Here is a 17392-nt window from a genome sequence, read left to right as displayed (position 1 = left end):
ACATTATGGATGGACCTTGAGGGCATCATGTAATGTGAAATAGGTCAGAAAGAGAAAAAACAAATACTGTATACTCTCCTTTTATGTGGATCTAAAAAAATATTGAACTCAGATACAGAGAACAGATTGGTGGTTGCCAAAGGCGAGGACGAGAGAGGGCAGCTAAAGGTGGTTAAAAAGTATGAACTTCCATTTATGAGATAAAAAAGTTATGTGGATGTAATGTATAGCCTGGTGATTAAACTCAATACTGTATCATATATTTAAAAGTAGCTAAGAGAATAATCTTAAAAGTTCTTATCACAAGAAAAAAAATTACAACTATGTGAGGTGAAGGATATTTACTAAACTTATTGTGGTGATCATTTCAGAATATATACATATATCAAATCATGTTGTACACCTAAAACTAATACAATGTTATATGCCAATTATATCTCAATAAAACTAGAGGGAAGGGTAAGAAAGTCAGTAAGATTCCTCAGGAAGGGTTGTAAAATAAAAAGAAAAAAAAATTAAGAACTGAATTTTAAGAAGAGAGCAGAAGGACAGGTGAGAAGGAATGATCAAAAATTTTAAGCAAAAACTAGGTGACAATGATGTCACAGAAATCAGAATAGAGAGAATTGTAAGAATAATAATAAATGCACATAGAGGCTTCACCATTGGAAATAGAATTTTAGAAATAAATATGTTTCCAAAATTGGTGTGAAAGCAAATTTTATTGCAGTAGATGATGGAAGAAGTGGAGAAAGAAATGTACAGTAAAGAATTCTTTCAACTTATCTACTAAAAGAATGTAATGTTTAAAAAAGGATTTGGTGTTACATATTTTTCAGATAAGATTAAAAATAAACTTGGTTGGACTCATAAACTTTAAGTGGAATCAAACAAAAATATAAGTGGCTGAATCAACCCAAGTTGCAGATTTGCAGGGCCAAAGCAACAGGGAATTCTCTACCTTGTCTCTCTGCCTTCTATCGTCTAATCTATTCTACAGTGCTGCCATATGTATCCTAAACTACACACTATGTCTCTACTCAAAAACTTCAATGGCTATCCATTTCCTACAAAAGTAAATCCAAATTCCAAGGCCTAACATTCAGGATTTCTTATCTGACCAGAACTGGCATTTGTAGCTATTTCTCATCACTCCCCTTCATGCATCCTATACTCAGATCATGTTTGATCACCTTTTATTCCCCAAGTACTTTTTGTTCTCTACTCTATACATGTTGCCTCTCATTCTTCAAGGTCCAAGAAGAAGGCCACCTCCACCATGGCATCTTTTACAAAAGCCCAAGTTGGAGTCTCTGCCTTCTCAGATGCCCTGTAGTATTACCTATGATATTTATTATAATCTACTTATAAAATAATAATTTCTGCCTTTCTTTTCTTCCTTATGAAAGAGATAACATTTTATTGATGTTTTATAGTTTCTAAGTTTCTAACTTAGTGCCATGTACATAATATGATTTAATAATGGTTGTTAACTGTTTAGAGATTTGAAGACTTAAGGTAAATCCTATAATAATATAAAATTTTGAAATTAAGAGGATACTATTTTATATTCAACTAACAATTCAGAGTATAATCTAAGATTGGTTATGTGCATTGAAATTATACAGATTTCCTATAAAATATCTTACTTACTTCAAGTTAATGATAAAAGCAAGGAAGACCTAGCTAGTTTGGCTCAGTGGATAGAGCATCAGCCCACGGACTGAAGGGTCCCAAGTTTGATTCTGGTCAAGGGTACATAGCTCAGCTGCAGGCTTAATCCTGGCCCTGGTTAGGGCCCCTGTGGGAGGCAACCAATCAATGTGTTCTCTCATATCAATGTTTCTGCCCTGGCCCCTGCCTCCTCTGCTCCCCCTTCTCTTCTACTCTCTCTACAAAAAAAGGAAAAATATCCACAGGTGAGGATTAACAACAGAAATTAATAAAGGGATTTTTTTTAATTAAGGAATTGCTGCTCAAGCCATGACTCAATAATTTTTTTTAAAAGTTTAGAATATTTTGCTATGGTCATAGTATTATAAAGGGGTAGACAAAATTAAGTTTACAATTGTGAGTACACGAAACAGAGCTTATTCTTGTATTATTTATTTATTCCTGTATTATTTACCTTATTATTATCATCATTATTATTTCATTATCTTATGATTTATCTTTTAGGTAATGCTGGCTGACAATTTAACCTACTTTTGCCCACCACTGTATATTTTTTACTCAATTTTTTTTTTATTGTTTAAAGTATTACATGTAGTAGTACATATATCTCCTTTTTTATCCCGATTGACCTTCCCCCAACCTCCCCTACCCTCTGTCGCATGCCCTCATCCCCCCACCCCCAGTGTCTTGTGTCCATTGGTGTGCTTATATGCACGCATATAAGTCCTTCGGTTGATCTCTTTCCCCCCATCCCCAACACTCCCCTGCTTTCCTGCTGTAAATTGACAGTCTGTTCGATGTTTTACTGCCTCTGTATCTATCCTTTTATTCATCAAGTTATAATGTTCTTTATTTTCCATAAAGGAATGAGATCATGTGGTATTTTTCTTTCATTGCCTGGCTTATTTCACTTAACATAATGCTCTCCAGGTCCATCCATGCTGCTGCAAATGGTAAGAATTCCTTCTTTTTTATATCAGCGTAGTATTCCATTGTGTAGATGTACCATAGTTTTCTAATCCACTCATCTGCTGATGGGCATTTGGACTGTTTTCAAATCTTAGCTATGGTGAATTGTGCTGCTATGAACATAGGGGTGCATATATCCTTTCTGATTGGTGTTTCTAGTTTCTTGGGATATATTTCTAGAAGTGGGATCACTGGGTCAGATGGGAGTTCCATTTTTAGTTTTTTGAGGAAACTCCATACTGTTCTCCACAGTGGCTGCACCAGTCTGCATTCCCACCAGTAGTGCACGAGGGTTCCTTTTTCTCCACATTCTCACCAGTACTTGTAGTTTGTTGATTTGTTGATGATAGCCATTCTGTCAGGTGTGAGATGGTACCGCATTGTCGTTTTGATTTGCATCTCTCGGATAATTAGTGACTTTGAGCATGTTTTCATATGTCTCCTGGCCTTCATTCTGTCTTCTTTTGAAAAGATTCTATTTAGGTCCATTGCCCATTTTTTTACTGGATCATTAATCTTCCTTTTATTAAGTTGTATAAGTTCCCTGTAGATGTTGGAGATTAAACCTTTATCAGTGACAACATTTGCAAATATGTTCTCCCATACAGTGAGCTTTTATGTTGTTTTGTTGATGGTTTCTTTTGCTGTACAAAAGCTTTTCATTTTGATGTAGTCCCAATTGTTTATTTTCTCTTTAGGTTCCATTGCCCTAGGAGCAGTATCGGTGAAAAAATTGCATCGGCATATGTCTCAGATTTCTCTGCCTGTGGATTCTTCTAGTATTTTTATGGTTTCTCATTGTATGTTTAAGTCCTGTATCCATTTTGAGTTTATTTTTGTGTATGGTGTAAGTTGGTGGTCTAGTTTCACTTTTTTGCATGTATCTGTCCAATTTTCCCAACACCATTTATTGAAGAGTCTGTCTTGACTCCATTGTATGTTCATGCATCTTTTGTCAAATATTAATTGAGCATAGTGATTTGGGTCGATTTCTGGGTTCTCTACTCTATTCCATTGATCGATATGTCGATTCTTGTGCCAGTACCAGGCAGTTTTGAGAACAGTGGCTTTGTAATACAGCTTGATATCTGGTATTGAGATCCCACCTACTTTGTTCTTCTTTCTCAGGATTGCTGTGGCTATTTGGGGTCTTTTTTTATTCCAGATGAATTTTTGGAGAGTTCTTTCTAGGTCTGTGAAATATGCCATTGATATTTTAATGGGGAGTGCATTGAATCTATAGATTCCTTTGGGTAGTGTGTACATTTTAATGATGTTGATTCTACCAATCCATGAACATGGTATGTTCTTCCATCTGTTTACATTTTCCTCTATCTCTTTTTTCAGTGTCGTGTAGTTTTCCACGTATAGGACTTTTACCTCCTTAGTTAAGTTTATTCCTAGGTATCTTAATTTTTTTGGTGCAATGGTAAATGGGATTGCTTTTTTAGTCTCTCTTTCTGTAAGTTCACTATTGGTGTATAGAAATGCCATAGATTTCTTGGCATTAATTTTGTATCCTGCTACATTGCCAAATTCATTTATTAAGTCTAATAGTTTTTTTATGGAGTCTTTCAGGGTTTTTTATGTACAGTATCATGTCATCTGCAAATAAGGACAGCTTTAATCCTTCTTTTCCAATTTGGATGCTTTTTATTTCTTCTTCTTGTCTGATAGCAATGGCTAATACTTCCAGTATTATGTCGAACAAGAGTGGTGAGAGTGGGCATCCCTGTCTTATTCTGTTCTTAGGGGAAATGGTTTTAGTTTTTGCCCATTGAGTATGATGTTAGCTGTGGGTTTATCATATATGGCTTTTATTATGTTGAGGTATGATCCTTCTATTCCCACTTTGTTGAGAGTTCTTATCAAGAAAGGGTGTTGGGATTTTGGTCAAATGCTTTTTCTGCATCAATTGATATGACTATGTGATTTTTATCTTTCAATTTGTTTATGTCATGTATCATGTTTATTGATTTGTGGATATTGTACCATCCTTGCATTCCTGGGATAAATCCTACTTGGTCATGGTGTATGATCTTTCTAACGTAGTGCTAGATCCAATTCACTAGAATTTTGTTGAGGATTTTGGCATCTATGTTCATGAGGGATATTGGCCTGTAATTCTCTTTCATTGTGTTGTCTTTATCTGGTTTTGGTATTAGGGTGATGCTGGCTTCATAGAAGGAGCTTGGAAGTGTCTCTTCCTCTTGAATTTTTTGGAATAGTCAAGTGAATAGGTTTTAGTTCTTCCTTGAATGTTTGGTAAAACTCCCCTGTGAAGCCTCTGGCCCTGGGCTTTTGTTTACTGGAAGCTTTTTGATGACTGCTTCAATTTCTTCCATAGTTATTGGCCTATTGAGATGTTTAGATTCTTCCTGATTGAGTTTTGGAAGGTTGTATTTTTCTAGGAATATGTCCATTTCCTCCAGGTTGTCCAGTTTGTTGGAATAGAGTTGTTCATATTATTTTTTAACAATCTTTTGTATTTCTGTGGGGTCTGTTGTAATTTCGCCTCTCTCATTTCTGATTTTGTTTATTTGAGTCCTCTCTCTTTGCTTCTTGGTAAGCCTGGCTAGAGGTTCATCAATCTTGTTTATCCTTTCAAAGAACCAGCTCTTGGTTTTGTTGATCTTTTGTATTGTTTGGGTTTTTTCTGTTTTTGTTTTTGTGTGTGTTTTTTTGGTCTATATATCATTTATCTCCACTCTGATCTTTATTATTTCCTTTCTTCTGCTTACACTGGACTTTTCTAGTTGCTCTCTTTCTAACTCTTTGAGTTGTAGGGTTAGGTAATTTATTACCATTGTTTCTTTTTTTTTTTTTTTGTGGTAGGCTTGTAGAGCTATGAACTTCCCTTGCAATACTTCATTCGCTGTGTCCCACACATTTTGGGTTGTTGTGTTTTCATTGTCGTTTGTTGCCATGATGTTTTTTATTTCTTCTTTGATCTCTCTGGTAACCCAGTCATTTTTTAATAGCATGCAGTTTAGTCTCCATGTGTTTGATTTTTTTAGATTGTTTTTATTGTAGTTGATTTCCAGTTTTATGCCACTGTGATCTGAGAAGATGCTTGATATGATTTCTGTCTTTTTAAATTTGAAGAGACTTTGCCTATGACCCAACATATGGTCTATCTTTGAAAATAACCCATGTGCACTAGAGAAAAATGTATATTCTGTGGCTTTGGGGTGAAATGTTCTGAAGATGTCAATTAATTCCATCTGGTCTAGTGGGTCATTAGGTTTGATGTTTCATTGCTGATTTTTTGTTTAGAGGATTTGTCCTATGGTGATAGTGGGGTATTAAAGTCTCCTACTATGATTGTATTGCTGTCAATCTCTCCCTTGAGATCCTCCAGGAGTTTTTTTTTTTTTTTATGTATTTGGGTGCTCCTGTATTGGGTGTGTATATGTTTGCCAGAGTTATATCTTCTTGTTGGATTGCTCCCTTTAGTATTATGAAGTGGCCTTCCTTATCTCTTGTTATGTCCTTCACTTTGAGATCTAATTTATCAGATATAAGTATTGCTACCCCAGCTTTTTTTTCATTTCCATTTGCCTGAAAAAACTTTCCCATCCCTTCACTATCAGTCTATGTGTGTCTTTTTTTCTGAGGTGGGTTTCTTGTAGACAGCAGATATATGGGTCATGTTTTCTTATCCAATCCATTACCCTATGTCTTTTGATTGGAGCATTTAATCCATTTACATTTAAAGTTATTATTGATAGGTACTTATTTGTCGCCATTTTTATTCTTTACCCCTATGTTCCTTCTTTTCTTCTTATTTCTTTTTTTTTTTTTTTACAGAAGACGCTTTAGCATTGCTTGCATTGCTGGTTTTGTGGTAATAAATTCCCTTAGTCCTTTTTTGTCTGTGAAGCTCCTGATTTCACCTTCAATTTTGATTGGTAGCCTTGCTGGGTACAGTATTCTTGGATTCAGACCCTTCCTTTGCATGACTTTGTATATTTCATTCCATTCCCTTCTGGCCTGATGAGTTTCTGTTGAGAAGTCAGTTGCTAGTCTAATGGGGGATCCTTTGTAGGTAACTTTCTGTCTCTCTCTGGCCACTTTTAAGATTCTTACTTTGTCGTTGGTGTTTGCCAATTTAATTGTAATGTGCCTTGGCATCGGTCTTTTGGGGTTCATTTTGCTTTGGACTCTGTAAGCTTCCTGGATTTGGGTGGATTTTTTCTTCCCTGTATCAGGGAAGTTTTCAGTCATTATTCCTTCAAACAGGTTTTCTATTCCTTGCTCAGTTTCCTCTCCTTCTGGATCCCCTATCATGCGGATGTTGTTTTGTTTCGAGTTGTCCCAAAGTTCCCTTAGGCTCTTTTCCTGCTTTTTAATTTTTTTTTTTAGAAGCTGCTCTACTTGGGTATTTTTTCCTACCTTGTCTTCTAGTTCACTGATGCGGTCCTCTGCTTCTTCTAGTCTACTGTTGATGCTTTCTATTGAGTTTTTTACATCAGCAATATCATTTTTCATTTCTTCTTGGTTCTTCTTCATTTCCTCTTGGTTCTTACACATATTGTTGAATTTGTCTTCCATTCTTTTCAGCCACCTTATGACCATTTCTCTCAATTCTTTCTCTGACAGGTTGCTTGCCTCCATTTCGTTTACTTCCTTTTCTGGTGATGCCTGCTTTTCTTTCATATGTGGGCTGTTTCTTTGTCTCCCCATGGTCTCTCTTCTCTGGGTGTCTGGTTATGTAGTTCTCTCTCTCCTGCATTGACTTAAAGGCACAAAATACAACACAAGCAGGTACAACACACAAGGTACTGAACAGAAATGTATTCATGATATTAATAACCCCAAATAAAGGTGACCACCAGAGAAAGGTGAATTAGAGGACAGGAGAGAAAGAAGAAGAGAAAAAAAAAGAAAGGAGTGCAAAAATGAAATTGGAAAAATGAAACAAAAAGTAAGAGAGAAAAGAAAGAGAGTAAGAAAGAAGAGGGGAACAAACTATATATATGGGGAGAAAATGCCAATAGAATAGCCACTAATCTCAACAAATGCCAGCAACAAGTACCTGGAGATGAATGCAAACTACAAACAACAACTAATATCAAGCAAGGTGAGGGAAAACAGAAGCAAAAAAACAAACAAAAACAAAACAAACAAAGAAAAAAATAAGCAAAACAATCTCACAAACAAGCATAAAAAATTGACATAATCAACAATCAAGCAAACAACAACAAAAGGACAGAGAGAAAAAAATTTTTGGATAGTGAAGAAAGAGAAGAGAGAGGTGTGTATGGACTTGGAGCAGGGGATTGGAAATTAGATATATAAGTAGGGTGAAATTTTAACAGGGGGTAAAAAAAGGAATAGGGAAAATCTAAAGCAGGAATAGGGTAAGAGAAACAGGACAACAAAAAGGGAAGCGTTAGGAAGAGAGTGATGGCATAAAGGTAAAGTTGAGATAGAGTAAAATGATGCTAAAGGAAAGATGAAAATAGAATGTAGAACACTAATCCCAAAGTAAAATAAAGAGAAAATAAAATGACACTTATTTTTTACAAAAAGGTTATATAGTAGTAGTAATAATACTGATTGAAAATAAAAATGGAATAATTAAAAAAGTAAAATCAAGTGAGGAAAAAAGAAAAATTAGTTTCTTAAGTAAAAGATGAAAAAAATAAAAATGTGCAGTAGTGAAGATCATTCACTTCCTCTACTGTTCTGTTTGGCACACCTGTTTCCTAGTCAGGACAGTATTGCAGTTCCCTTAGTTCCACTGCTCCTCAGTGTTGTAAACCAGTCCTCATTTTTAAGCAGGCAGTGTGTCTTAATTTCTTGTATTCCTTTATTTGTGTTTTCACAAGAGTCATTTGTGATTCAACCACTGGGGTGGCAGTGTTTCTGGATTGACCTCCAGGTATTTAGGTCCTCTCTAGCCTGTGCTTAGATCCTGCTTTCCCTGTGGCACTCAATACCGGTTTGTGTGAGTGGGTTGCCCTAGAGCTGGTTCTCTGATGGTTATTCCCTGCTCTGATCCCCAGGTTCCAGAAAAACAACTTTCCCCTGCAGTCTATTAGGGTGTCCCCAATTGGGTGATTCTATGTATTGGGCTTAGTAATCAGAAGCAAGGATTTAAAGAGGAAAAATAAAAAAGAAAATAAAAAAAGAGAGCCAGCGTAAGTGTGCGAACTCCGGGGCTGTGCGCAAGTGTGTGCAGTCTTTTTTTCCACTTGGGTCTAAGCAGCCGGCACACTTTTAAATTTTTTTAGGCTGTCCTTTTGTGTCAGATCAAAATGGGTTGCTTTTTAGAGTTCCCTTCTGTTAGCAGCTCTGCGGACCCCCTTCCACATTCACGGATCGCGCCAGCCTCAACGGCTACCGATTTTTCTAGGGGCAGACTTCCCCAGGTTCTCCAGCTCCTGCATGCACATTTCTCTCTCCTGCCAGGACCAGAGACCTCACCTTATCCCAGGCAAAATCTGACCTTTCCGTGGAGGAGTGTAGAGCTCCTCTGAATCCATGTGCTTGCGCCAATTGGGAACCAGTGTTCTTGGGTTCCCAGCTGTTCGGTGGGTGCCGTATTAGTAGATTCCCTGGGCTTTTCAGGCGTCCGATAACATCCACTTTCCCCTTCAAGATGGCATGGTCTCCAGGTCCGAGCTGGTTGCTCCGGGAGGGAACCCAGCAGCAGTGGGGGCTGCCTGGTCAGGGCAGCCCCGTTCAGCAGTCACCCACAGTCTCCTGGAGTATAGCTGTCCCTCAACTCACCAACCAACACTCCCCATGCGACCACACACTCTCCCTTTGTTTTCTCACTCACACACTTATCTTGCAGTCTGCCTTCCCGTCGGCAGCCATCTTCTGTTCTCCTTTACTCAAATTTTATAATAAACATTTACTTTGTGAGTAAATAAATTCGTGTCAGAATTGATGTCAGCTTCTTAGGAAATCAATAAATGTAATACAACTTTCTATATTTTTTTAAAATCATAATGGACATACCTTCAACTAATTTACTGAGTGCCTACATTTTGCCAAGCCTGGTCCTAGAATTGCTGGTTTACAAATGACACCTTATTTGACATTCAGAACAACCCTGCAAGATAACTATATTAGTATCCCCACTCTGCAGATTAAGACTTTCGCTCAGAGAGACTGCTGACTTGCCTTGCAAGTATCACACAGCTCATATCTAATAGAGTGAAGAATTTCCTTGCCTACTGAGCTTGCTAATAATGGTAGCCTTGAGACACTAGAAGATTTGGGTCACCAAAATAAGGTTCATTATGATTCATTTTATTTACTGTGGCTAAAAGGTGTACCCGTAAAGTGAGGAAAGATTAGCAGCAAAAGTTGAAGCAGAAGATTGGGATATTTAAAAAACTGAATCGTCAACTATCCAGAAAATTCGGTTAGCCAATACACCTTCCTTAAGAATTCTATTTAATCAACATTTCAATAAATATACGGCAGTTTAGTTTAAGGCAACAAATATTATTTATTAGAGGGCCTATGGGAATTATTTTAATAGATAAAAATAGTTTGTCATGGCCATCAACCTCAATTATATGTAATTTATGCTTCTAAAGTACTTGGGGTCAGTTTAAAGAGGTTTTTGAAGTATGTTAGGCAATCTCTGCCTCTCTAATTTTTATAATTAGGATTGTTTTTATAGCCACTCCAAAAAGATTTTGCTAAACAAGATAGACCATCAGCTTTGTCATATCTGAATAATCATAAATTTCAATTAATGAGCTATTTCTTTACTTTTAATAAATGTTGAGCTTTCTGCATAATGCTTCTGAATATGGCATGCATTTCACTCATGAGCATTTCAAACAGATATCTCTATCTCGAAGAAAATTCAAAGCAACCTGATAAATCACTGAACAAAACAGTATTCCACATTTGACAGAGATTTAATTGCCACTTCTATATTATGTTGAATGTGAAAGGATATAGCTATTTCTCCCCTTGGACAATAACACTGGGGGAAATACCTGTGTGTAAAGGTCTTTCACAAAAACTTGTGTCCTTCAGATGTAGTATTAGGCACTAACTGATTAAAATTCGGATAACTTATTGCAGCACACGCTACATAGATTCTTTGAAATAACTCTGAAGCATTTGTCTTTTACTGCAGTCTCCTGAGTACTACAGCTTTTCTGTTGGAACCTCCTCTTTGTGGTTTCTAAATATAGGGGCTACATCTTATTGGGAGAAGTATTTGTTGGGAGGCAATTCTCCATAGGTCTTGTGCTTCTGCACATTTTCAGAGCAGAGGCACGAATATTCTTTCTTCAGGACTAGCTTTTTAAGGATGTTTGCATAATGAAGATATAGTATATCCCTCTGAGAAATAAACAGGTTTGCTTACTGTCTGCAATGAAAATGCTAATGACACCCTCCTGAGCAAAAAGGTCAGACTGACTTACTGCCCATAATAAAAGATCTGGGTTCCTCAAGCTTGAGGTTGCTCTCTAGTAATGCAGCCCATTGCATGTATTGTACATGTCACCTGGCCTTCCTCACATCTTCACACTTTGGGAACTGGGGCTTAGAAAAATGGCATCAAAATGCTGATACTCTGGCAATTGCTATTTTTGTGAGTATCAAGTTGTCTTGTTTCTCTGAAGAGGAAGCCTGCCTCTGCCAGCACCTATGAAACTATATCAGACTAGCTGGTTAGCTTGCAAGTAAGGGAACATAAGCTTTCCAGTTTGTGTTAGTGGTAGCAATTTCAACATAGATTGTGTTTCTGGCTACTCATGTCCAAAAATCAAAATCAAAATTAGGATATCTAACTTCCTAACTATCTGGATTGGCCAGTCTAGTAGTCTTTCCTGATTCACCAAGAAATGTGCCATTTTCAGTATTTGCAAAACTTGGCTAAACACTTGAGTTCTCATTTTATTCATGATCTTCCCTCTGCCCTCTAGTGGGAAGACGGCTGAGCCAGGTTCCCTTTCTACCAGATCTTACTTAAGCAGAGAACTTTGGGCATGATTTTCTACTTTGAGGTAAGTAAATACAATTTTCAAGATTACCCACTTTTCTATAAATCACTGACATACAATTAATAAATTGGTTCATCATGTGTATGATTTAATCTAATCAAATAACTGATCCTAATCTAATGTCGACATTCCTGTATTTTCAGTAGATTCTTCTAAACTGATAACCTGGTATTATTTCAAATTTTATCAACATCTGGTTTTACATCCTACCTAGATTCTATCTTGATTCTAAGTATATTTAGCATAATTAATTGCTTTAATTCTTAAGAAACTAAATTTTCATATGTATTTTCTGCAGAAAGCATCCAAGTAGCTATTGACATTTTGCTATATTGGGTTAAGTCCTTTCCAGAGTAGGTTAGGCAGGGGCAGATAGCATCTCACCTTAAAAATATACTTCACATGAATATAATTACATTGAATATTAAATTTTTCAAGTAATTTCTGAGCTTTTTCTAGGTTAATTTTTCCACCTCTAAAGTCTTCTCGAACAATTGACAAAAACCACGTATGAAATACAAAAGAAGGAAGTTAAGGAAATTCTCACAGAAAGTCATGATGTACTTAAAATGCCTAAAGAAACATTTGATCTCTCTTCAGTTTATTTTTGTTTTCAAAGAATAGTCTATCCTGTGCTTATATTACAAGGTAATTCTATGATAAATAATATTTAAACAAAACTAAGTAGGTATTATTCTTCAGTAAATGTATGAAAGGGCATAACACAATAAAAATTATAGGAAAATAAAAATAAACATTTATGAAATCAGTTATTACTTGGGAAATACAGTTTATAGCTTAAAGATATGGACTTGGTAGGCAGCTGGACTTCAAGATATCCCTGTCAGCCCTAACCGGTTTGGCTCAGTGGATAGAGCGTTGGCCTGCGGACTCAAGGGTCCCAGGTTCAATTCCAGTCAAGGACATGTACCTTGGTTGCGGGCACATACCCAATAGGGAGTGTGCAGGAGGCAGCTGATTGATGTTTCTCTCTCATCCCTCTCCCTTCCTCTCATCTGAAAAGTGCTCAATTTAATACTCAGAGAAGGTGGGGACAATAAATGAGTTCACAATACATCATTGAACACAGTTTCTGCTACTGAGTGTTCAATAAATAGTAATCATATCTGATACGGTTACTGCATTAGCCAAACGTCCAGCTACACCCATGCCCAAAAAAGAAGCATATGCAGTACTATCGGAAAGGGTTTAAAATGCCTTAAGTGTATATTTGGTATGAAAATAACCAAGCTTATTTATTATCTACAGATACACTACAAAAATTAGAACACTTCCATTTGAAAAACTAAAATTGAAAAGAACATGATAGTCTGTAAAGTCATGAAAGGTATTGGTAAAAAAAAAAATTGTTCAATAATCCACTCAATTTCAGATTGTTAGAACTAATGAGAAGCCCTTCAATTTAATGGCTAATACTTAGTACGGTACAATTCATGTTCTTATAAGAAAAGGATACTGGAAGCTAGGGAAACTTAGAAAAAGCTCAGAACAGATCTGGAAGGAATAAGTCTATAAATGAGAGGGATTTGAGTTCAGTATTCCTCAAACAAGAATGAGAAGAGAACAAAGGGGATAAAACAAGAGGAAGATGAGAAAATAGGAATAGAAAGGACTTTTGAATGGATATTTCTCCATGTTTTCATGACTTGGCCTTCCCTTTCTCCTTGCTTAGAAGTCTCTCCACATTAGGTGTTGTCACGGGTTCCGGATATAATTAATTCTGCCCCTTTGCAAGAAAGGAATCTCTTGATACTCATCAGCTGTTGTCACTGCCCCTTTCTAGAGAGAAAGAAGAGAAGGAAAAGTGATTTATTGTCTTTGTTCTTTGGAGATGACTCACACTTAATTCCCATAGAAACAATTCACAAGATGTGCTCCTTACACCTCACTACCCTAGAAACTTTCTGGCTTATTGCTTATGTTCTGACCATCTCCAAACGCACAATGTCTATAAATGCTGCATCTCCTGCTGTCTGGCATTTTTCCTTGAACTGCCACCAAATCTGGTTTTCCTTTTGCTATCTTGTTCAAAGCCCTCAACCCTTTCAGCAGACCATGCTTCTAGTAGGTTTAAGACAGCTATTCTGATAGTCTGAGTATAAGTCAATGCCACTGTGGTCCCAGAAGGTGCAAAGTGCTGCAAAACACTCTCTAGCAACTCTGGGATGCTTCTCTAGATCCCTGACAATATATAATGTATGTGGAGACACACCACTTTTGAAGAAGGCTGTTCGGAAGGCTAAGTTCATAATATCTCCAACATACAGATAACTGCTTGGCTGGGCACCATGCTGTCAGGTGACTGTCATTTTTATTTTTTTGGTCTGAGCACCCATTGTGATATCATCAAAAGTTCCACACTTCACAGAAAAAGGTTCTTTATGACTTCATCAGGAGACTCAGAGCTTGCCGGGCTACCTGTTTTCATGTTTAGACACAGTAATCTTAAGCTCGAATGCTGAACACCTTGATGGGAAAGGTGACTCATGGAATGTTTTCTCATCCTTTGAACACGCTTTATTTCAGAAGCTTTGCTTCTGCTGCAACCAAACATGTCACGTACTGTTCTGAATAGGAAAGAGAAAGAAAAAGCAATCCGCAGACTGTTAATACAGGCTCCTCCAGGGGAATTTGTAAATGCCTTTGATGATCTCTGTCTGCTTATCCGTGATGAAAAACTTATGCACTATCAAGGTGAGTGTGCAGGCCATCAACACTGCCAAAAATATTATGTTCCACTCTGCATCGATGGAAATCCAGTCCTCTTGTCTCACCACAATGTAGTGGGTGACTTCCGGTTTTTTGACTGTCACAGCAAACTTTCTTTCAAATTCGACCTGCTTCAAAACCAGTTAAAAGACATCAAAACTCATGGTATCATTCGGAATGAGACAGAATACCTGAGAAATGTTGTTCTGTGTGCCTTGAAGCTGTACGTGAATGACCACTATCCAACAGGAAACTGCAACGTGCTGAGAAAAACTGTGAAAAAAAAGGAGTTCTTGATAGCGTGCATTGAAGATCACAGCTATGAAACAGGAAATTTCTGGAATGGCCTTTGGAAATCTAAATGGATTTTCCAGGTGCATCCATTTCTAACCCAAGTAACAGGAAGAATTTTTGTGCAAGCTCACTTCTTCAAGAATGTCAACCTTCATATTGAAATCTCCAAGGACCTGAAAGAAAGCTTGGAAATAGTTAACCAAGCTCAACTGGCTCTAAGTTTTGCGAGGCTTGTGGAAGAGCAAGAGAATAAATTTCAAGCTTCGGTCTTAGAAGAATTACAGGAGTTATCGAATGAAGCCCTGAGAAAAATTCTACGAAGAGATCTCCCAGTGACCCGCACTCTTATCGACTGGCAGAGGATACTCTCTGACCTGAATCTGGTGATGTATCCTAAACTGGGATATGTCATTTATTCACGGAGTGTGTTATGCAACTGGATAATATAAATGATTGCTCCTGGTAATTGTCTCGACTTGATTTAGTCATGGGTCTGGGGATGGTTATTTTCCTAATGTTAAGAAGCCACTGGAGAAAACTGTAACTTGGCAAATGCAAGTTTAAGTTAGGGAAAAGTGTAACGAGTACATTTATTCGGGAGATATTCGCCAATGAGGCAAGAAAGGTGTTATGTAAATGTGTTTCATGGTAGTGATCATCACGAAATCACATTTATTAGAATCTAAAATAGCTTTATGGAATGTTGCACCCCAGAAGTAATATAGAGCTGGTCAGTGTAAAGGCTGTGTGTGTGTGTGTGTGTGTGTGCATGTGTGTAGGAATGATTTTTGACTTTCTTTGGAACTGGAGAAGGTATGCAAATGATACTTCATATTATTCAATTAAGTCCTACACCCACCCCGAGAGGGTGAATTTCAATAAGCTTAGATGTTCCATGAAACCAACAGATATCAAAAATCTAGCTCAGATGAAGAATTATTAGTAAACTTGGATCCACTGCTAACACACACACACACACACACACACACACACACACAGATCTTTATGTCAAGCCCTGTGTTAAATGATTCGCACACAATTTTTCATCATTAGGCTGTCACTGGTAGTAACCCAATTTTACAGAAAAAGGGTCTAAGATTTTGAGTTATTTAATTTCTCCAGGCATGTAGCATGTGACAGGTGTGTCTGACTCTAGCATTTGCACCTTTAACCTATAGGGTATTAGAATTCTTCATGGACACCTGTCTTATCAAGAGTTGTAGAAAGCACTCTACCCAAAGGACACCCTCAAAGGAACTAGAACTGGTGGGCTGCTATTTCCTAGCCAAGACAAATTACCTACATGGTCACCCTACCACCATTCCCAGAATGTTACCAACCACTTGTGTCTGCTCTCAGAGAATTCCAAATTTAAACTTCTCAAATAAGATTGCAGTAGAGCCATAGAGAGATCCCATTCCCCAATTCTGACTTACCCAGTAAGCAAAGTATATTTGGGATCCATGCAATTGAGAAAATGTTTAATTCTACCAAGTGTTAGAGCAGAGAAGATCCTATGCAAGAATGTCTAAACCTCAAGCCTCTCTTCCCCAACTGGTAGTTCTTAGAGAATCTCAGAAAAAAATTACCCTGGTCTATCTTTGAAAATACAGCTTCCCAATACCCATCTTCGGATTCTGATTAAGTAGGTCAGGGAAGTTCAAACAGGGGGTCCCAGAACTACATTTTAAGAAATATTGCCCTGCCCTGGCCAGGTGGCTCAGTTGGTTGTAGTATCACCCGTATGGCAAAAGGTTGAGGGTTCGATTCCCTCTCAGAGCACATAACTAGGTTGCAGCTGGATCCCCGGTAGGGGTGCTTATGGGAGGCAACCAATCTGAATGTTTCTCTTTTTTTTTTTCTGTTTTTGCTTTTTAATCTCAATGTTTCTCATATCAATGTCTCTCTCTCTCTCTCTCTCTCTCTCTCTCTCTCTCTCTCTCTCCCTTCCTCTCTAAAATCAATAAAACATTTTATTGGGTGACAATTAGGAAAAAAAAAATAAGACATATTGCCCTAATCTTAAAGTAACACATCTCTGCTTTCTATTTACTTAATTAAAATAATAGTGTAAAACTGTTGTCTCATAAAGTCATTTCTACTCTTTCACTGGATTCACAATGCCAGAGACCAAGATAAACTTTTATCTATCATGACAAAAAGTTAAGAAAAAAAAAATTTCTTAAAAAATACAAACAGCGAAATAAAAAATTGCCCTCTTTGCATTAAAATATACCCACCTGACAAATTCTTTAGCATAAACTTGAATGATATTATAGTTATATATGTAAGTGTTCATTTTCCACATCATTCCAGAATAGGACTCAGTGGTTTATGGGACAATCACAGAGGCATTTAGCTTCTACTCTAACACAGGGTTTTAAAGTTAATATTTATTTGGTATTCCTGGATATAAAAGTCCCATGTACAAATCATAGAAAATGATTAAAGTATAAAGCATTTTGGCCTATTTCCTTCCACCCAATTTTATTGAATTGTTTTAAATATTAAAACTATACATCATATAAAAATTGTATCTTGATTTTTAAGCATAACTTTCTATATCATAAATATATTCCCATGTCATTAAAGCTCCTTGAGGACATAATTTTAACTATTTACAAGATATTCATACTGTTCATGAACCATAGCAAGACAACCATAATTCATACATAATTTGAATTTTTGGCATTTTATTTCTGTTATTAATTAGGCTATAGTGACTATCTCTATGCATA

General features: G+C 36.9%; 2 protein-coding genes across 2 annotated transcripts in view; one reads left to right on the top strand and one right to left on the bottom strand.

Annotated features, from left to right (window-relative positions):
• Window positions 1-12131, bottom strand: part of PLCZ1 (phospholipase C zeta 1) — a gene marked incomplete at its 3' end in the record, with an annotated part of 47030 nt that extends 34899 nt beyond the window's left edge. Inside the window, exon 1 of the mRNA XM_080659370.1 lies at window positions 12015-12131. The remainder of the gene's footprint in view (window positions 1-12014) is intronic.
• A 2072-nt stretch (window positions 12132-14203) lies between these two features.
• CAPZA3 (capping actin protein of muscle Z-line subunit alpha 3) lies at window positions 14204-15103 on the top strand (the record flags this gene model as incomplete). The annotated part of the gene is made up of 1 exon (XM_080661867.1): window positions 14204-15103. One exon carries the CDS (start codon window positions 14204-14206, stop codon window positions 15101-15103), a length of 900 nt encoding a protein of 299 aa, XP_080517993.1.
• Between the last annotated feature and the right edge of the window lie 2289 nt (window positions 15104-17392).

Source organism: Plecotus auritus (assembly GCF_963455305.1).
Source record: "Plecotus auritus genome assembly, chromosome: 3".
In the NCBI taxonomy this organism is placed as follows: domain Eukaryota; kingdom Metazoa; phylum Chordata; class Mammalia; order Chiroptera; family Vespertilionidae; genus Plecotus; species Plecotus auritus.
The sequence above is the reverse complement of the archived record's forward strand: the minus strand, read 5'-3'. Positions and strand labels throughout refer to the sequence as shown.